General features: G+C 36.9%; 1 protein-coding gene across 10 annotated transcripts in view; it reads right to left on the bottom strand.

The window, feature by feature from the left end:
• PCLO (piccolo presynaptic cytomatrix protein) overlaps positions 1-22,896 on the bottom strand; it is a 341,736-nt gene that overhangs the window by 132,503 nt on the left and 186,337 nt on the right. For 7 of the 10 annotated variants that reach the window (XM_050324934.1, XM_050324935.1, XM_050324929.1 and 4 more), the window contains exons 7-9: positions 17,103-19,311; positions 11,794-11,942; positions 4,957-5,038 (exon numbers count right to left, since the gene is read on the bottom strand). In XM_050324934.1, the coding sequence (XP_050180891.1) occupies positions 4,957-5,038; positions 11,794-11,942; positions 17,103-19,311 (2,440 nt within the window). The remainder of the gene's footprint in view (positions 1-4,956; positions 5,039-11,793; positions 11,943-17,102; positions 19,312-22,896) is intronic. The other 3 variants (XM_050324928.1, XM_050324930.1, XM_050324932.1) reach the window with 1 other exon arrangement.

The raw sequence follows: 22,896 nt of genomic DNA, 5'->3' as shown, positions 1-22,896 counted from the left end.
TTTTATTTCCAGTCCTGTCCTCATTTCCTACTGTATAACTTCCCAGGAAAATCTCTGAGGTTGCCTGGCTGTAACAGTCCCTTTCTGTTTATGGGTTTTACTTTCTGTGCCATGTCTGTAACAAGGAGTGAGTGTTTGAGGGAATGATGGCCGTTAATTAGGGCTTAAATCCTTCCCCAGTGACAAGGGAATGTTAGAGGAGGGTATTGCTTTTTTGTGCAAAGTGTTATCTCAGTTCTTCACAACATTAAATGAAAGAAATAGGATAAGTAATCCTTTTCAGAGTATGAGGACAAGATGTGGGTTACAGTTCTCACTCTCTATCTTTGACTACTATACCACATTCAACACAGACTGTGACTCAATTTAATGTGTTTTTAATTGATTAGTAATCATACATTCATTGCACTTGAGTATTTTGCTGTAAGAACTGACTTTGCTTAACTGACAGGTGAAAGAACCTTAAATACATAGGGGTTGTTCATTTAGGGACTATCTCCAGCAGTGAGGTCTTGATATAGCAAAACCCTTTGAATTCTCTTTCTCTCAGGATAAGCACCCCATGAGCTGGCATGCTGAAGAAGTGTAGTGTTGTTTGTAGGAATTAGTAATCCTTATGGAGACAACGAGGCATGTCTGATGTGTGTACAGCGTTACAGCTATCCTGTCATCCTCCTAGCAGTTTTACTGACATCACTGCTGAAGTGGAGATGAGAGACTCTTCTTTACTCCACTATAAAGTTCACAGATCAATGATTCTGAATCATTTCTCTGCCTTTTTTTTTTTTTTTTTTTGGTATCAGAATTGAAGAGGATGTTCCACCACATAGACAGTCTGGTTGCTCAAAGGTAGGTTTTTCTCCCTGGAAACACAGAACATCTCTACTTTCAAAAAGGAAGAATTGCTTGTGACTCAGACAGGGTGAGGTAAAGCAGCAAAAATTACCTTTGACTGAGTGCACTCATTGTACCTAAAGACGTATTGAGATGTGTCTGCCTTGTTGGATTTTCACCCAAAGTGTGCCTAAACAGCTTTCTGATCAGGAATAACACAACCTAAGTTTATCTTTGCAACATTTCCAAGGTATTAGCAGTGCTTTCATTACCTTCAGTTACCATGTCCTTAATTCACTTTTTCAAATATAATGATGGATGGCATGTTAAAAAACAGAAGGGAAAATTCTGGCAGTATAAAACAGCGCTTCTGCTGCTTTGCTAAAGGATCCAACACGAACAAGGGACTCTCAGTGAAAACAAACAGTGAGTTTCTGGAGCATAAAACACTGCTATATTATCATTCACTGATCACTGTTGTCATTGCTTTGGCAACTCAGCATAACTACAATGCCAACTCTTTTTTTTTTTTTTTTTTTTTAATTGCAAATTATTAGTCAAACTTTGCAGAGAAAATCCCTGGCAATTCCTTCACACTTATCCGCATTGCCTGAGGAGGAGACATTGCATACCTTGAAGAATTGTGAGTTCTAGATGATGGCATATGATAAAGGAAGAAGAACCCTGAAGAGAGAGGCCCTTGAGCAAGCATACATTTATTTTTCATTCAGAGTTACTATTCTCTTGCCATTAGATTTTTGGCTCAGTTCCTCATCCCTTAAACACCTCATTCACATGCCAAAATTTGCAGTATGTGTTTTTGTGTGCAAAATTATGCCAGATTATGTAAGAGACAACAAAGGCATCTGTATCTCAGAGCCAGTTTTTATTAATCAAGACTACAAATAAACCCAACATGTTAGCACATAATATGTAGTGATACAGCCTTAATTTTAAAATATTTGGGACTACTCCTACTATTGATACCTATAAAGTGACAGTTTCTGAATAGTAACTGGCAGTAACCTCTACTATGGTAAGATTGCGATGAGACCTGTGGAATTCAAATCATACTGGTGATATCATGACGAAATTCCAGCTTGTCCTACAGTTACAGCTGTGATATAGCTGGTTATCTGGGCTGACCCAGCACACTGAATTATTAATGTCTCAGTTGGCCCAGGAATTCCAGTGAGATGGCTGAAGCACTGGCCAGTTTCCCAGCAAAGCAGCTGGTCAACAGTTACAGGAATTCTCCAAGTGGGAATTGTGGATAGTTTGGGACATTTTCCTATGTAGCTTCTGCTACACTCCAGTTAAGAGACACTAATTGTATACTGAAGATGTGTTGATTAATTCCCTAAGTGGACAACCTGTGTCTCAGGCATCTCCAAGGCAGCTCCTGCTGCTGAACTGAACAAACTGCACGTAGATAATTTAAAACATCTGTAGAAAATATTCTTGCCTGTGCAGAAATGATCACATAGGACAGGCTTTTGTGCATAGCTAAGACTGTTATGTTTTGTACATACTGTGAGGTAATCAGAGACAGTGGATGATGCATAGGCTGTTGTGGTCACCCAGGACCACAGGCCAACTGGCTTGTAAGAATCCAGCAACACAACAATTCAGCTGAAGATGCTATTGAAAGGATGGTTGCAACAGAGACTCCCACTGCCACCAGAACAACTGGCTGTTCTCTTGGAGAGATGTGACTCCCCATGTGAGCTTTACTGAGGGTTGTTTTGTTTTTTAATATACACTCTTTCTGGTTTTATGCAACAAGTATAGTAAACAAAACAACTCAGTATTTTCGTACTTTCAATAAGGAAGAGAAGGGGAGGGAGAAAGGAGAGCAGAAAGAGACAAAAGGAAAAAATAAAAAGAAAGAAAGAAACAGAAAGAAACCAGCCAGCATAGCAAAAAGACATGGCATCTAGATGAATATCCAAAACTCTTGCAGTGACATACCTATGGTGATATAAAAGTATATGTTGTTTAATTTACTAGTATTTTAAGTAACTTTTGCTGCATAAGTGAACTTTATGTCTTCCTCTGGTTAATAGTCATTGTCTGGTTAATAAAAAAAGACACTTGCTAATAGTTTGCAGATAATGATTAATTAAAATTAATTTTTTTGAAACCCGTGTATGTATCTTTGGGAGAAGTCATTTGGAAAGCTAAAGGCTAAGCATTGCACATTTAAAGAGAGTTTCTGTGTACTTTAATCCTTCAGACACCTGAGAGAGGGGGAAGAAGGGAGGTTCATAGTCAAGGAGTTACGGTACTTCAAAGATGTATAAGGAGTGAAAACTACAATTAGTTCTTCTGTTTCAGGTCCTCCCTATTGGTACCCTATTCCACCTTTGCCTCTTATCTGTACAATTTGTATTTAAGCCTTTTAAAATTACATGTACATCTTACAGAAATATGTCTGTGAAGGTCTCCAAGCATGTATCTGGACTAAAACACAAAAGTATGACTGCAGCTTGTAGACACAGAGTCGAACTTGCTTACTCCAATTAGAATTTAAGTACAATATAGTACAGCTATAGCAGTGAGCAATCCCAGTGTGGGCTATGTAATCTTAGCAGGATCCTGAGTAAATTTCTGATCCTGTGTGACCTCATGGCAGCAGGGCACTGGTAAATGGGAAGTCAATATCTACAGTTTGGTTTTGCCCATCACTGCTCACAAGGCATTTACTGTGAGGCACAGAATGTTGCTGTGGTTGACAGCATGAGAAATAATCGAGAATTTGGAATAGACATTTCAAATTGCATGAGGGTTAGTAACTTTGCATAGGGGAGCAGGCTTCAGCATCGCTAAATCGTGAGCTTTATAGTTGTGTGGTTGTAATTCCACTTGCTTTTGAGTAAGAGAGCAGTTTGTACCACAGCATTACTCATCACCCTGCAGGGCAAAGATCCCCATGAGGATGCCGAGGAGTTCCTGTGGTCTGTGAGAGCCCAGAGCAGCACAGGCTGACACACAGCAGAGCCAAGGGCTCCTTTCAGACTGTGCTGTGTGGGTGGAGGGGTCTTTCTGGATCCTGAAATCATCAGTGGGTGTTACACTGACTAACAAGAAAATACGTCATAATACATACAGAACATTCATTTAACACCCTAAATATGAGGTGGATACTGAGGATGGAAATTATCAAGATTTTGCTGCCAGAAATCCTGTGAAAACATTATTTAGCAATTCAAGTAAGTTCATGCCACTTTCTACTTAATGCTCGAGGGAACACCAGAGCTGGCAGTTGGTAATTACTTCTGTGCAGAAACAGAGTTTGACACACACTATTAGAATTTTTTAAGCGAGTTAAAAGAAAGTCTAACAGTTTCACAACAAAGCCTCTTAAAGCGTCCACCTCTGAAAGAAGACGCACAGTGTATTAAAAAATCTGAAAGAAGACACATAGTGTATTAAAAAAACATGGAGTTCCTTATCACTATTAGATGTGAGAGAGTGCAATTCCAAAAAGCTCAGACAGATAGACCTTACCTGTGCTAGTTATATACATGAAAACATCACACTGTATTCCTTCTCTCAACCTGAGAGGTGAATGAATATCAACCTTTGCCACTTTCATCTCTTTGCAAGCAGACTCTTACTTCCATAAACATTCTGTGTCAGTGTCAGGAAAAAAAGAATAAACCTGAAGTCCTGTGATAAATGCCTCCATGTGAAGATACCACAGAAAAATGGAATCCGATTGTTCTGCTAACCCCCTGTGTAGCGGGGTACAGTTCCAGAACAGAAAGAATAAAATTCTCAGTTCTGTACATGTGGAACATCTACACAGGCCTATTTTATAAAAACTCATGCAGAGGATATAGAGTTATATAAAAAGCAACAGCAAAACAGACTGCTTATATGGATAACACAACAGATTTTCCCTCTGTTTTGAACGTCTGTATAGCTTATATATCTTGAACAGATGTTGTGACCTTTTTTATGCTCCATTGCTTTGTTATAACCAACGTGCATGATTTAAAAGGACCACTGAATTTCCTGCTGCATAGACACAGGAACTATTTTTAATACTGCAAATCTTTAGTATAATTCATGCTAATCAAATTAATCATCACGTCTGGCAGAGGGTTGTTTTTTTACCTGAAACTGTGTGATCCTTTGGGTCTCTCAGTAGTTTGAGCCTTGTATGAGGGAAGATGTACTGCAGGGGCTTCCCATTTATCTGAGGAACACAAATAGGCATGTCATGAAAAGATAAACTAACAACAATTGTGTCGATAATTTCAGACAGTTGAAACAGGAACAAGCAAACAAACATATTTCATCCAGGAAAGCATCATAACTACACAATTCAAAAACACCCACAAGTTTCATGTTTTTCAGACTGCCAAATCCTTCTACTGGAGAAAGAATATTTGCTTCCACAACTCCAAATGAATTTCAAATATGGCTTTAGTTCTGATTTTTCCTAATGACTAGAAGGTGGTCACTGTCTTCTGTAGTTTCCTTTAACATTAATCCTTTATTCAAGCAATGTTTAAGAGAAGAATGAAATGAAACATAATCGCAGTATTTTTTATAAAATTCTATTCATAGAGATCTAAACAAAATGTTGGTTGAATGTGTAACCAGACATGAGTTTTTGCTTTAGTTTCAGCAAAACCAAATATCCCAATGTACCTCTTGACTTAAATTCCAAAAGCCTTTTGAAAGACCAAAACTAAAACTTGTAGGACAACATTCCATATGAAAATGCACAACATTTACCTGGGCTGATCCTAGAGGGTGACAAAGCAATGCACCTCTACAATAGACTCTAAAGAGCCAGATTTCCTGTTGGGATGATCCCATCTGCCCCACGGTTTGGGCATGGGAGGGGCCATGCTGCAGGGACTGACCCACCTGCCAGGGATGACCTTACCAGAAACTCATCAAGTGTAATATAACCACAAAAGTAACATATTTGTCATGTTTAGCTTGCATTAAATTGTAAAAATCTGGCAAATATATCCAATTTTCTTTGGAATTAAATACAAATAAAAATACAAATATTGCAGCTCACAAGAAGTGTATGAACACATTTAAATAGATCCTTAGTTGAGATCCATTTTGGTGGGAGCAACTCAATCTAACTGAGAAATACTGCAGCTCTTAAACTTCAATTCATATTATTCTAATACTTCTATCTGATCTTTCTTTAGCAACATTTTATTTAAATAAATAATAATCCAAGAATATTCAATGCCATATAGTACATGACTGCTGACAAATATGCCAGAAAATATATACTGCCTCCTTCTTCAGCCTATTACTTCCTCATTACTTTCACTTCCAGAATTTTATGAGAAGAATAAATCTTGGTGATTCATATAGGTCTGAATAAAAGCATTAAAGTTTATTAGCATTCAGGGTAGAATATTATTTTTTTATCATTGGTGGGACTTGAACGTATTGTTAGGCATTTACTTTCAGACCTGTATGTGTCTGAAAGTGGCAGAATAAATAGAAAAAAACAGTAGTTGCTGTAAATAGATAATGCAAAGAACAGTTACACTGTTCCTGATCCTTTGCTTTAACCACTAATGCCCATATTTACCTGAAATCTATTGAATATTTGAAAATCTCTAGCACCCAAATTCTTCTGTGTTTCCAGTTGTCCACATCTTCTAACTTTCACTGATTTCTCTTCATCTGAATATTCGCCAGGAGCCTTTCTGGATGACTCTTCTCCTAGTTTACCCACTGAAGATACAGAGGGACCCCACAATACAAACTACAGTGCAGAGGGGCCTTCCTTCCACTGCACAGCTGCAGGAACAGAGGACGTGTAAGTCCCCAAGCCCAGATCTAGGTCACAGGGCAAAAGGTTACTTGATCCCACTTATTTGCTAAAAAATCCAGAGATTTCTGCCATCTGTCCCTGTCATGAAGATCCTTCCTCACTTCTTGGGGAGCACTCAGTACACTCAACTTGCAGTTTAGCCCTGGCAATGTCATTCTCTTCCTCAAGGAATGTAAGCTCTGGTCATGGATTTTATGTTCTTAGTCAGTGGAATGAACGACAAATAAATGCGCTGAGGTTTACTAAGACTGCTACAGAGGATCAGTTTAAATATGCACTACATTTTCCCTTTGTTGTCTTTCAGTGTTTTGTCTGACAAAGAAACTCTATGGAAGCCTCATATGTAGGAGAATTTTATATGGTAAAGAGGACAATCCAGAAGAATAAATTTCTCTAGTGCTGTATTTAACTTTAAAAAATAAAATGCATGAAGTACATTTTAGTATTCCAGGCGAAGTCCATAGCCGCATCTATAATGTATTAACTGATGTTTGGATCAGATCATCAAAGCCATGGTAATTCTTGATTTTAAATGATGCTGCACCTCCCCTTCCACCAATGTTAGACAGGGACTGTCAAGGTGAATCTCAGCAGCTACACTTGGCTGTAGTCCTCCAGCAAATGCCATCTTCAAGGAAAACTTTACCTGAGTTAGGTATCCGGGAACAGGATGGTAGATGCTCAAGGTGGTGGGTTAGTATCTATCCTAATTTCTGAATACCACAGGTATGTGCATGAGCACACAAGGCCTGTAAAAGCCGGCACCAAGAATTCCCACAGCTGTGGTAATCCTGCCCCTTTGAATCCCTACATTCCCTCTGTGCAGAGCACAAAATGTCAAGTTCTCTAGAGATCCTCAGGGTGGAAAGTTCTTTCTGCTGATGATGGAGTTAAGTTGCAAAAGACGTACTGAAGAAAAATGGAACAAATACACCATTCCTGCTCATTAATAAATTGCAAAGAGCTGCATTTTCTTCTGCAATTAGGTGAGTACAGCACTCTGACTTCTGATCTAGAAGTCATTCTGGCATGCAGTGAGAACAAAATTTCTGGGTGACTAAGAAATGAGGCACTGCTTGCTAAATTCCATCTTGAATTACAGTGAGGGGGTGGCTAACAATTCACTCATCAGAATAAACATTTTAACAATTACACTAAATTTGGAAATGTCCAATATGTGTTTCTCATTGTATTTCCACAGAATCTGAATAGCAAAATGCCTCCAACCTCAAGCCTCTAGCAGAAAACAGTTCACTAGAATTTAAAATAAAATCTCTTTTCTAGACAGAAAACAATCAAACCTAAGCAGGATAGACTTAAAAAAATGTGGAACAAAAGTTTTCAGGTAGCCTACTGTATCTCTGTCTCAAATGATATTTTCTCATTTTAACCCTACTTGCGACATTATGACCCATTTTTTAATAATTTCTAAATATCCAAGTGATCCTAAAAAGACATGAATTAAATTTCAAGAGAATGGTAGAGACCCATGAGAACCACATACTTTTTACAGCCTGTAAAAATTGCATTCAAAAGGTTTCATGTCCAGAGCCCTTGTCTTCTTTTTGTGACTAGGAAATGTTTGCCAAAGGAAACTGATAACAGTACACTGATATTATGACAATTTTTGGATTTTAATATTAATTTAGAACTTAAAAAGACCCGCCTATGATGACTGGAAGTATTTAAAACCCCTCACTTAGAAACTATTGCGTGGTAATGTACTTTCACTGTCCATGCCTTTGTCATGAAGTTTTACTGCCCTGGCACTTCCTCCTACTGTTCCTTCCCAAACTGTTTGCAACAGCCAGTTCAGTTCAGGATACACAAATAATTTTCACAGAAAATAATAAGGACAAAAACACCTTGATGTCTGGAGATTTAGAGAAGGTCTGGTCAACTGGTAGTGACTAAGCAAGCTGTTGAGGTCAACAGCGATCAGTGGGAAATCTGCAATACGTTATGTATTGATTAGGTTTAACCACATTTACCCTTCTCGGGGAAGGAGTTCAGAATCAATATATTGGAAAATGGCTACCAAGATATTCAACTGAACTGCAATTTAATGTGATTTAAGAATACTATATAGCACCATGGAAGTTGCTATAGAAACAAATACATTTTTCATATTTATAATAGAGTATGTGAGCTTAATCTGCTAGGTTATAAGGAATCCATGGAAACCTGGAAGTTCAGAGTTCTTGCTCCACTGCATTCTTGCTTCAAAAGCACAGGGTTGTTCTTTATTTATTACCTTCATTTGTACAAGCCCAGTGGAATGTAATCAAGCAGTTCTGATTTCATCCAGTAAGGAAATTGATGTTTCACATATGTGAAAGAAAACTCTTCAGGAATACACATATTGTAAAACATTCTCTTTTTTTTACAAAGAAGAGCATACAAATGGCAAATTTACAGTCAGTAAGTGTATTTGGAAACATGGAGTGATATATTACAAGCAGATTAGTGCTATAATTCTTCTTTCTGTGGCTGGTTTGTGCTCAGTAAGTGATACTAAAGGAGTTGAAATGGCTTAATTCCTACGCTAACTAAGAAACTGCCCTCCTAACTGATTTCAGGAAATCTTTTGCAGCAAGGGAAGATCTGGATGAAGGTGAATCTGTTTAGATGGTTTAGGATGGAGAATGATTTGCCACTCCTGGCTCCAGAGTACATAATACTTCGACACTACAGCTCCCTGTGCAGGACTGCATTGAGGATTCAGGAGAATGGTAAAATGAATTCAGTAATTGTTTCATTATATACAGGGCTGAAAAAGCCTTTAGAGAGTGTTTACTTTGCCTCACCACTTTCATGGGCCTGAAATTTTTATCTCTTGGTAACTTTAAAATATAAAACTAATGAAAAAGAATAGAGATGTTAATACTGACTTGCTTCTATTGCTAAATATTTCACTTCCAGAATTCAATATGGAGCGAATGAAACTTTTTTAAATTCCTCTGGCCCTTTTTATCTTTAATTTCTGGATGTATCTGAAAATGTTTATTTTTTTAGTTTTCTCAAACAAATGTTCACAGATAAACAAGCTCTGAGTAGGATTTTGATAAGGTAGATGATATAGAGTCATTTCACCCTTATACAGACTTATTGATCCTTTTCTGTACCAGTGAGTCACTGACTGGTAGCTAACTGGGATGGAAACAGATGAAGAAGAAACTCTTGTAAAGCTTCTCCTTACACACCAATTCTGTTCTGCAAAGGCTTTACATGGCACCAGACAGAATTATTTAGAACATACTCACACTCAAATTTACATCCCAGATTTTACAAAACCTTAAAAAACATCTTTGTCAAGATTTTAATGCGGTATCTCTATTTCCATATGACCATGGGGATATCAAAACAGCTTCAGGCAGAGAAAAAAAAACATATTTTCCTCCTGGAAACATTCAGGAAAAGAAGAACTCTCAGGCCCTTTAACCTTCCTCTTGAAAAATTTTGATCTAAGTTTTTCAACCAGTCCTAGTGTAGTGCTATCTATATGAGAGAAAAAAACCAAAGATCAGACATCTGTGACTAAGACCTCACATCTTATTGACCACCTCTTTATCACAGGGCTCAGGGTAACAGTAACACTTTTGGATAAACTTGATTTTCAAGGGAAATTTTCAGTTTTACCTCAGAACACTTCAGTGGTCAAATACAATTATGTGTGCTTAGAATAATTAATGTTTCTCATAAGGATTAAAGTGATCAGAGAGACAGTTTTTTAACCATTGCTAGTGATATTAAGAGCTGTGAAGACTCAAAAACATCCTTTATCTTGTAATAAAGTTGATTCATAGAATGATCTATTTGAACAGATTCCTGTAAGAAACATATCTTGTAAAGCCCTTTTTCTGAACAAGTAATGGGTAGACTTAGCACAACCTTGGCTGTGTACATCTAAATATATGCTAAACTAGAGATAGGAAAAGAGGGAAAAATAAAAGACAGCTTGTATTGGAAGGTATTTCAAAACTTACTTCATAACATCTCCGTTGCTTCATAAAACCTATATTCCATTGTCAAATGTCAGTAAAAATGCTCACCAGCATAAGTTTTGAAGGCTGCCTGACAGTAGGATGCTCCTGTTTGTATGTTTTCTGAGGAACTAACAAAATATAAGCTATCAAGTGTCACAACAGGGCCATGCAACATCTTCTCTTCAAGTCATAGAATTATTGAAGTTGAAAGAGACCTTTAGGATGATCAAATCCAACCATCAACCCACCACCACCACCATCGTCACCACTAAACAATGTCCCTAAGTGCCATATCCACGTGTTTTTTTGAACACTTCCAGGGATGGTGGCTCCACCATTTCCCTGGGCAGCCTGTTCCAATGCTTGACTACCCTTTCCACAAAGAAATTTTTCCTAATATCTAATCTAGACCTCCTCTGCTGCAACTGGAAGCCATTTCCTCTTGTCCTGAGGAAGTGCACCAATTGCATCTCATGGAAAAATATAATCTAAATCAATATATCAGACTATATCAGAATATAATCTAAGGGAATCAGTAAAAATTGTGACTGAAGATCTTAGATACTTGAAATACATAAACTCTGTTAATATAAAGCAAAATGGGATGGTACACTAAGGTGACTAGATTTCAAAGTCAGCAAGCTTGAAAAGCAGAATATGAACTTTTTCTTTCTCTAATAAATGGAATATTCTAATTATTAAATTGATAAAGTATTGCTGATTTATTCAATAATTGATCACAAACTGCTGGAATTATATTCACCAACTGAAAGTGGAAAAAAGTGTCAGTGGGATAAAACTCTTTTCCTTCAACTACTAAAGGAAGGGACTTGAATTTGAATGATAAGGTAAAAGGACACTAATTGTTTTCTTTTTTTCTTTTAATATGAATACTTAATATACAGATATTTCCAGTTGGGAGAATAATTCCTTTCGGATGTATTTCAAAAATCAAAAGACAGCCTGCAGAATTAATACTGAATTGTAGAGGAAATTTAATCTAATTTCATCGTCAAATATTTGTGATGAATACAGGTTCAACAGCATTTCAGCTGAATGTACTGGAATTTGATTAACCCTGAAGTCCCTGCAGTATTGGAGAGTATGATCAAATTATCAGTCATATATAAAACTAAAGGCACATATTACTTGACAGCTTACTTGGTCTTGGTGTTGACTTAGTGGTCGAGAGTGGGCCAACTTCTCTGGCAGCCTTCTGTCGAGGATGTGTCCATTCTCCAAACGAGACTCTCTGGGCTTGTCAAACCAATCTGTTTCTTCACGACGGAGATGGTAGGCTTTGAAAACCAAGGACAGGTCAAATGCTCTGATCCAGGGCTGGGCAAAGGGCAGTAATGTGCATTGTGCAGAGCAAACATGCAGAGTGGTTATCAACTGGCCATGCAGCTAAAGCAAAGTTACAGGTGAGACTGGAGACATTGAACTTGAGCATTATTTAGCTGTGATACAGCAAAGGGAGAAGATTCTGTTTATGTCAAACCTTCTGTATTAAATACAGAAGAAACCTGCTGCTGCTGAGTGCTATAGTCATCTTCCTTCAGGCAACTCAGAAATATACTGCCGATTTCATGTATTTCTAAAATGTTTGTTGAAAAAGAAATTAGTCAAATTAGTTACTGTGCAGTAGACTAAGTTAAAAAAAAACTAAGAAAACCCCAAACAAACCCCAAAATAACCAACCCTCAAAATCCAAACTCCAGTAATTCCCACGTTTCTGAACTGAATATTGGTTCAAAATACTTTGGAAATAATCTAGAACTCCTCACAGGAACATTATGAATTCTTTGTGAAATCAGTATCAACCCAAATCAAAGCAGATAGGAAGCAATCTATGTAACTCTTTGTAATTGTAAGCAGAAATATTTCAAGGGTTCTCATTTTAAATTCCATCCCCTGATTTTGCAGTATGAACCTTTGTGTATGCATTGTTAGCCAGCATGTTCTTTCTGTAATAATTCTACAAGTCTAATGTTCTTCTATTTGCAAGAGTTTTAAATCTGTATAAAATCCCTTTTGGGGATCAAATAACACCATTTCACTGAAATCAGTTCTAAAAATGCATATATTTATGTTACTGACTAATTGGGTCAGCTGACATAGGTGTCACTTGATTTGGATCAGAATCATGTCTTATGTGTTTAATAATATTTCTACAATACAAGATATAGATTTTTATCTCTGTTGCCCACCAGTGTAAACCAAAGCACTGTGCAGTTAATTAGAATGTAATGTAAGTTTGAATTTTATACTTTATTAAGCAAGATAAATTTGGAAATCAAAGAAAGACCATATTTGTTTTAGCAAAACCACAAGAAAATGCAAATCTTGAATAAGGTCAGTTGTTGCCACTGTAACAAGAGTGTGTGTTGACGTGACAGAAGAAAATTTAAAAGGAAAAATGGTAGTGTGCATAATCTTTCCTATTTAGTTGTGAAAGTAAACATAATCTAGCTGGTTTAACAAATAATTGGGAAAAATAATGGGACAAAATTATTATTATTATTATTAACTTTCTCCCCCCCAAAAAAGAGAAATAATATATATGCATGATTTTGGGAAAATACTGTTTCTTATGTGGTAAAAACAACACCCTGTATTATATTAGGCCTTCAGAAAATTCTTAATCCTGTTTCAGATATTATGCAGTCTCTTCCTTCACAACTGTGTACAAACTTAACCTAACAAGAAATGGCTTAAAAATATTATTTAGATCAGCATATAGGAATTACCATAAACATTATTAAAGGTTGATGCTTGTGTGGCTAGTGATTAGTTACTTAATAACTGCTCTCAATAAACCTTTATGATCTAATATACAAATCTTTTATGCTTTACACATTTATGCCAGTTGACTAGTGCCTGCATACAGCAGGTTGGTTCATAACTCATCCTGACAGAACTTCTTACTGAAGCTTGCATGAAGAACCTAATGCATTTTACTGATCCCAGATGTCAGTGCTGACTATCACAATCTGTGTCATTAGCAGATGAAAGAATGATACTTTTTTTTCCTCCTGCCCCAGTTGAAATGACTTTTGCTGGATTTCTTCTTTTGAAAACGTAGAATTCCATACTGCAGTTCAAACCAGCCTACCTTTTTTTTATCAAAGTGCCACAAATATGTGTATTTTATATGAAATTTAAAAAGTTATATATGTGTATATGGACACACACACATGCCACACTCACATGTACATACACACACCATTGGTTTTGGCTTGCTCAGCTGGGATTTGTTACAGCTGGAAGCCTGAGAACGGCCAAGATGAATCACTGACAGCCTGAGAGGGGTCATCCTTTTATTCTAAGACTAACAGCATGCAGCCAGATGGTTCCACCTGTAAAAAACTCCTGCTGGAGTCAGTAAGCTCCCATGCTGTTAACTCCAAACAGCTTAACCAGGTGATATTGAACTCCAGGCTGTGGAGTCCGGAAAACTTGATTAGAGAAGCAGTAATGATCAATCTAAATACCACAGATGAAAAATTACAAGGCATTGTCTGTGTTGATGTCTTCATGTCTCAATTTTAAAATCCTAAATCCTATTATAGAATTACCAAATTAGCACATAGTAGAAAAAAGAATCCTTTAGGTAAGAAAAGGTACATTTTATGTCTTCTGATATAAAAGCTGACCAGCAAGGACTATTTATATTCATAGAATTGAGTACTAGCTTCAGCATTCTTGAAAATTAGTATCTTCAACATACTTAATAGTGTGTGGAAACTGGCAGCTGGGGGGTTGATAGAGACCTATTGCTGGCTCAGAGCAGAGCATTCATGATATTGGGAACCCTGAGAAAATACCAGGTATTTAAAAAGCTCAAAATGCAATTTATTTTCAATGGGCAGCTCTGGATGTTGTGCTCTTTTCACACTAAAGGTGTTTTTTAACCTGTTGGAAGTCTGCAATCCCAGTGTCAGTACTATGTGTGTGCTGAAGCATGGTTTTAAGATTTGTTACAGTATGTACGTAGTGAAAACCAGAAGATTTAGTCTCAAAGTCTGACAAAAAATGAACAGAAATTCAAGCATGTCTCTCAGTTTGAACACAGGAAAAACAGTTAAAATTTAATATTTTGACTTAAATTCATGTTTAAAAGTCTCCTAAGATGATAAGTCAAGCTGTAGCACAAGAGTTTTCCTAAGGCAGTGCTTAAGACTGATTTCTTTTAATGAAATCTCAACACCATGTAGCAGTTGGTTAAAAGAAAAAAAAAAAAGAGAAAAAAAAAAAAGAAGCAGCAAAGCAAACTGTGTTAAAAGGTTGGATGAAACAGGCCAGAATAGGTGTGCACTGTCAGGGCAACAGGGCACTACAGGGAAGAGTGCAGTCCATAAAAAAGAAGGCCATAACAAACTACAGAACAGTAATTGCTTTTTGTTTTACATCCAAACTAAATGAATTATTTTCAATACAGGTTACTTGCTATTAGACAGCATATTTGAAAATAATGTCATAAAGCGTTTTCATTTCCCAAGAAATAAGGTATTTGTGAAGAAGAAACCTTAAGAAAAATTAGAAAAAGACTGCTGAAACGGGAAGCCCTAGTGTTCAGTGACATATCAGTGACATAGATTAATACAGAATATGTGAATTGAGTTAAAGTACTTCTGAGAGGGTGTGACTAATCAGAGACTAATTTAAAATGAAAATATGTTCTACCTGAAGTGTTACATATATCTTGTAAAAATATATATGCAAAACTTCTTGCACTGTTGGGCAGAAATATAATTCCCTATGACCTGTTTATATGAGTTAGAATAGCACCAAATGGGATTTTTTGGCTCAGTTTGGTTCTCCTTAGTCTTCAGGAGGAAAAATTCTCTGTATTTCACAATGTCACTATAGAATGATCTTTAAAAGTCACAAGCTGAGATGAGACACGATAGCATTTACTTATTTAGGGATAATTATACAGTTGCAACTTGGGGAGCTCCTTTCAATTGCTTTCAGATTTAATTATAGGAATCTGTGTGCTAAGAATTTAAGGACAATGAAAAGTCTTAAACTTTTGATAAAAATCAAAAAAGCTGATGATCCTGAGTCTCTCCTGAAACACGGAGTTCACAAGGGGGTTGTAAATATCTAAGAAATATGAAAAGAAACTTACAGAACAAAGACCTTAATATGTAGTATGAGAAATGCAAATAGATCAAATTTCTTAATGCTTATGGAAGATTAAGCACGTGTTAAAAACCAATAATGTAATAAAGAATGGAGGTTAGTATAAACCTGAAAAACAAACCATTCTACTTCATAATCATGCAAATGTGTCTTTTGAGACAATCATTGCCATTTACAGACAATATAGCGCATGCAAAGTCTCTTTTATTGTGCAGTAAATACACATAAGAAAAAGTTAAGGGAGCGCATACAATTTCGAACATATTCATTTCATTTTCTTTCAAACTGTCTTTATGATTTTTAAACAATTTAGAATATATTAAGCCTGAACTGACTCAAACAAAACTGATACATAATCTGCAGTTATTAAGTACTCAACATCAGCTTTAACATTCTGCTGTACTTATTCAAAAGCAGCATTTTTAATTGCACCATTTCTAATACATCAGAAATGTTCCTTTCATGAACCTAAGTGAGATAAACTCTTGTGCTTATTTGGCAGACATATGTATGGGGTGCACAAAAACCCAGCTAAGCTGCATAACCCATCAATAGAAGTAAAATACTTTATGCAAGTTTATTGAAGGATGAGATTGTCTTGAACCATCCAAATGGCAAATTATCTTACATAATCACAATTCTGGATGCACAGAAGTCCACATGACAGGATGCTTTCAACAAACCATATGTGGAATGTTATTTTGCTATCACGTTAGGCTCTATGTGGTGCTAACATATAATATGTACTTAATGAACAGACTACTTCTATATAAACACAGATCTAAATTGGTGCATCAGGAGATGGAATTATCAGTTCCTGAATTCTATTATGAAGCTTCATGCAAATAAAATTACTAGAGTTTTTTTTAGAGATTTGGGAGAATATTTCCAAATCCCAACAAAAACTATTCAAAAAAGTTCAATGATTCACAGTCACTGGAGAAAGTTCCACATAAAGACTGATGGTAGGGTCTGTATTGTACATGGAGTGTTCTACACAGTATCATTGGAAAAGTAGACATAAACAAGTGAAAAGGAAAATGCACAAGCAAACCAAAAGGAAAGCAAATCAACAACAATATAGTGAGCATGCTATAGTAGCTTAACACCATCCAGAAACTGCTGTTAGGGTAAAATAAAAAATATCAAATAAAACAAAGCAAACCAAACCCCAAAAATGTAGATACACAGAAGATGCACCAAGGAACAGAAAAAGAACAAGTCTTTGAAGCATAACAAAAATTAGACACATGCATAGAAATGAGGATTTTGGTTGTGATAGTAAGATACCAGTCTGAGGCCTAAATTACCTTCACTGTCTGACATGGCATGCTGGAAGTCATCCATGATGAAGGCTATATCTCGATCATAGCCTCGAGTCCGTGACTCCTCCCTCATATGCTGCTGGACCTCAGGTAATGAATGGCTCGATCCAAACTGGTCCCTGGTATCTGCGGATATTGGTGGCAAGGGTCCAGCTGCTGCTCTTGCCATTCCCATTGGCTGTCCAACAGGACTTAGTGGGCTCTCCTCCTCTGAGTTCTGTGCTACTATCGGGATCCTTCCCCTGCTTTGGCTAATAGGTAGACTGGTAGGTTTAGTTCTTCCAGAAGGTGCTGCATGGCTAAAGGAAACATCTAAGGGTTCAGCTTCTTGGGCTTTCAATCTTAAAGAAGAACTGGAAGAATCCCTTTTCAATGACAGATCGAGCCCATACACTGAGGAGGGTCTAGATGAGGGCCTAGATCTACTACCACTGCTATAAGACTTGTCTGCTTCATCTTGTAGTGTGGATCTCATTGTTGGACCTAGTGCAGTCCCAAGGCCTGCTCCAATGGATGAAGTCAGTGGTGGCCCCATGTATTTCTGTTGGTCACTGATGTTTTTTCTAAGGCCATAAGTAATATCATCCTGAAGAAGCCTTGCCCTAGTAGTAATTCCCCCAAGTGTTGAAGTGCTAGAAGTCATATAACTTGAATAGTCAGGCTCAAGGTCTCTGCTTTCTTGGATAGGTGAAAACTTTGTTAGTTTGGGGTCTATCAAAGCTTTCTTGTGTTTTGACTGCTTCTGGTAAAGGAGGGCTGCTGGCAGCTGCTTAGCAGCCTGTTTCTCAAGAGTAAGCCTGCCTATGCTATATTTCTCAGATTTTGGAAAATGCCTGTAGCTGCCCTCTCCGTGGTAATACTGTGACAGGCCAGCCAGATGATCAAGACTTTCTGCACCTCTACGGAACTCTTGCTTTATCTGGTGTTTCAGAAGTTTGAGCTCATAGGGGTCCTCCATTGGGTCTTCATCAGCTTTAACATAGGAATGTAACCTAGAGGAAGTCTGCAGTGGTGCTAGGAAGTCTGACACCTCTTGTGCTCTCCTGGCTTCAGTTGTGCGAAGCAGTCGATCCGTTTTGGTCAGATCTTTCTCATGGAGGCTAAAACTGGAACCGAGTGCTCCTGTTCCTTTAGTAAGTTCTCCTATGTCATCAATCAGCACATAATTTCGGGGTGTATGGTGGTGATCTATATCTGCATAGAACGAATCTGCAGATATGCTTGAGATAGGGCTGCTTGCTATGCTGTTTCTCTCGTCTAGTCCTATCCTTAAGTCCAAAGTAGAGTATTTACTGCCCAGCTGGGAAACTGCATAACTATTGTCAGTTGAAACTGGTGCTATCATGAGAGGCTGATTGCGAATTACATCATAGTTTGTTGTTATCTTAGGCTCCAAATATAATGTGGTCTGTCTTGGCTTTGGCTGTATCACCATCATCTGTGATGAGAGTTGGTATGATGGCTGTTGAGATGGTGGAGGTTGAGCCTGTGGAGTATAGGACATAGTGGCTCCTGTTTGGAAAGCTGTCTGGGTCTGATAGGGTGAAACCTGCTGGTGATACAAAGGCTGCTGTTGTTGGTAATGTGATTGCTGTGTGAACTGAGTTGGTGCTTGAGTTGGCAGGGCAGGAGATGAATACTGATATTGAGCATATGGGCTTGTAGCAGGGGCAAACTGTGTTTCTGGTTGGGTTTGTGGTGGCATAAACTGGTTAAATTCTGTCTGGGGTGCAGTACGTGGTCTTTCCAAGCCATGCTGAGTTTCTATTCTGGTTGACCTGGTATTATTAACTTCACTGTCTGACATATAATCACGTTCTTCTGCTACTCCTTGGAGATAGGCACGCTCTCTCTTTTCTCTTTCTTTTAGTAGGGCTTCTTTCCTCCTATTAATGCCCATTTCCAAGTATCTCAGCTTGGCATCTATTTCTTTTTCCTCCTCATCTAGCTCTGCTTGCTTCTTCCTAAGCTTGGCTGATTCACGTTCGACCAGATCCAACTCCCTGTCTATATCCTGAAGAATTTTGGCTCTGGCCATAGTGGTGGTCCTACAAATCCTTCTCCGTGAAACCGATCCCACAGAAGTATATGGGGACTGAGTTCCTGCCGTTGCTTCCTCTGGAGGTGGGTTGGGCAGAGTCCTCTTCACCTTCTTCTGAGTGCCTGATGGAGTTATGCTTGAAGGACCTTTTGACTGCAATAGAAGAAACAAGACTGAATCACTATTTGGGAGGAAAATTAATCTCAAGTTGTTTCAATTTTTTTTCATGGAATGCCTTCATATCTTAACCACATACTTTCCCTAAGAGAGAGAAAAGCTTGAGGTATCTGTGAATAAGAAGCAGAAAATGGCGAGAAAAAGTGCTGTCAGCCTGCTAAAGATCAGGAAGATGACCAATCTAATGCAAAATAAGGGTGACACTCACCAGGACTTTGTTCAGTCTAAGATTGAAAACTCTGCCTCATATTCCTGAAATTGAATTGACTGTAATTTAAGGGTTTTGGTTTTTTTTTTGTTTTCTTTTTCTTTTTTTTAATTTCCATATGCTTATACATCTCCCTTTTATATAAAATTTAATTAAAAGGCTGTATAATTAAAAACATACATATATACACATTTATATCTAAATTTATGTAAAATCTGTACAGTCAAATAGATGACTCTGAGCCAGCCACTGAGCACACGGAAAGCAGCTATAACTTGTACTGAAATCCAGACACCATAGCAGCACTTTCTGGTGCCAACACATTTGGTACAACAGCAGTTGTTACATAATCTTTTAATTTTGCCTCACCTCTGATGCTAAATATATGCATTTCAGGGGAGATCCTTATGCTTTACAAAACTGGTATGAGCTTTCTTCAGTTCACTGAAGACTTTCATAAGTGAAATTTGTTCTAGTTAGAAACCTAATTTAAAACTTTAAAAAAGTTAAACACTATAAAATTACAGGAATTTAGTTCTGTCCAGATGTCCAGACTTCCCCACAGTTAATGGTAGAAGAGTGATTCATCCTGATCTAGGCGAAATATCTGCCTTAGGCTGATGAGTCATTTTTTTGAGGTGTCAATCTCTCTTCATCAGCTAGGAAAGTAGGCAATGCAACTGGTTAGATGCAATTTAATTTGCACCCTAAATTACTATATAACTGTATTTTGTAAAGTTTTTTTTTTAGTTTTGAAGTTAGTTTAGGTTCCACGCAATGTAGATAGATTAAGAAGTGGGACCTGAATGATTTTGAAATTGTATCTTATCTCACTAATAGCTTCAGAGAAATTTTGCCTCAGCAAAGGAAAATGGATTGATAGACATATATACACCAAAAAAAAAAAAAAAAAAAAGAAAATCAGTTCAGCCGTTACAGAATGCAGACATGATGATAGTAAAATATGGAAGCATTTTATCTGAGTTTAATAAGGGAAGAATAAAAAAAAATATTAACCAATTCACTCTTCTGCCTTTACAGGCAAGGACAGCATTTCTGCAAGCATTAACTGTTTTTAATTAAAAACAGAATTTCTTTTAAAATAAATGCTACTTCTCTCAGATAAGAAGTCAACAAAATTAATTTTAATTAGGAGTTTATAAATCAGTATTTTATCTGTTTATTCTAATATGGCATCAACAAACTGTAAAAGTTTTTAAAAAGGTGCTGATAATCCCCTTTTGCTGCTCCTGTTACCTAGCTTTAGCAAATTAAAACACTCAACAAATCATTTGCCATGGAACTTTAAAGAGACATTAGCTACCTTTTCAAGTGCCATTTCAGCTCTTTCATTTTCTTCATCTAAATTCCATCAATTTTTGCATGTTTCAGATTGCAATAAAAGGAATTTAATCTTTTCAGCTTCCCATGGCCATTTCCCAAACCCATGTTGTGCCAACAAATCAAAGGAACTAATTTTCTCTTGCTCAGTGTGTACTTATAAGCAAAGACAAATTAATCATCTACAGTAGGTTTAGTTGGCTAATAATTTATATTGTAAAATCAGTGTAATATCACCGCTATTTCCCCCTCCTAAACTGAAATAGCAATCGCAGATGGTGGAGCAGTCACAGATGGTCACTGGTATTGGGAAGAGCTATTAATAACAAAGTCATTAAAAGGTCTACAAAAATTTATGTAATTAATATTTTCAGATGATAATTAAGCTGCTGATTAATAAATTCCAGTGTCAGACTATTATGCATTTTATAAAAACACCCCATATCTTGGTTTTATATCTGTCTATATCTAAAGAATCTTAGAATAATAGGCATTACAGGAAGATTCACCACTTGCTTTTGAAAAAGTATTGATAACCTCTAGTTCTCAGTTGCTATTCTCACAAAAGGCAAGTTTGAATTACTTTCACCTGATATTTATATTGAGACAAGAAAAAAAAATTGGTTTAGTGCTGTAATAAAATGTGTGGCTTTTTCTTCTTCCTGGATATTTTCATCATGACTTATGTTAGCATGGTACCTGGGAGCTGTGTTAGTAGATAGAAGGGAAGTTCACCTGCAGACATTTTGACAGACAACTTTAAAGTAGCTGTTATTAGTTTTTGTATTTCCATTTAATTTGTTAAATAGCAGGGGAAAGAAAAATCTTTGCCAAATTCTAATCTCTTTATCAAAATAATTGGGAGTGGAAGGGAATAATTTTGCTGTCTAGTCCTATCCCTGTATTTTTGGTCCTTGTAACATATTTATAAAGTTATACTCATTTTACATTTGAATTACCCAAAGGAAAGATGGGGTAGAAACCTTCATGAGACTACTCTGGAGTCACTTAAACTTATTAAATACAGGCAGGCATTCTTAGACCTTACAATCACTGGTTGAAGGTTAAGTTAGATGTCAGAGAGTGATCTTAACAAGGTCTCTGACTGAAGTTTTCTACCATATTTTATCACATTTTCCATCATCTTGATTCTAATCAGTTTACTTCTAGCTATCTATCACCACTGTCACTAATTTTTTAAAATCATTCTGTGTTTAGCAAATCATCACTCTAAATGTTGACTGTGAATCTCAAGAACTGTAAGTAAATTATTCTGTTTCTTGTTTCACCATAGCATCCATATAAACTTTATTATCTTATTGTTAATCCTTGTATAATTTCACACAAGTCTGGGATGTCCCTTCAGGATGGACTTAGTGATAATCAGATATGCTTTGAGGCAAAATAAGTCCAAAGCTTGTGCTTGAGATAAAGCTACAGAGATGTTCTCCCCAATATTACAAATTAAAGAACCGAGGAACAAACAATCCTTCCCTCCCCCCACCACTTTTTTAAGCTTAGCAATGTTTTGAAATAAAGGCAGGAGAAAGAATGCTCACTTTTGCAGTCCAGTGACAAGATAACATTGCAGTGAAGAAATCAAAACACTGAGTTGAAGGTTACATGCAAACAGATTTAGCAAAACCTCCCTCTTCTGCCTTGCCAATACAAATTAGTCTTGATGTGGGCTATCTTCTGAGTTTTAATTTATAGAGGTCATCCAGATAAAGGGTTGTGAACTCACTTAAATTGTGTGGTGACTTTTGAATAACTCCTTTGAGATGACCATCCTATTCCTTGTGAATCTTTGTAAAAATACCTTTCTACCTATTTTTGTCTTTTCCAATTTGCTGTAATTGTGGACAAGGTTAGAAGTACTTGAACCCACTACAAGAATCAGTCAAGTACTAGGAAATACTCCTATTGTCTGCTTCATGTTTTAAAGAGATAGTTTATTTTGGAGGACTGAATGGCTCAGGATATCTGTGATGAATTTCTGCCTCTAAATACTG

The sequence above is a fragment of the Myiozetetes cayanensis genome, unplaced genomic scaffold, assembly GCF_022539395.1.
Source record: "Myiozetetes cayanensis isolate MyiCay16 unplaced genomic scaffold, myiCay2020 scf3, whole genome shotgun sequence".
NCBI lineage: Eukaryota > Metazoa > Chordata > Aves > Passeriformes > Tyrannidae > Myiozetetes > Myiozetetes cayanensis.
This window is presented reverse-complemented; position numbering and strand designations above follow the sequence as displayed.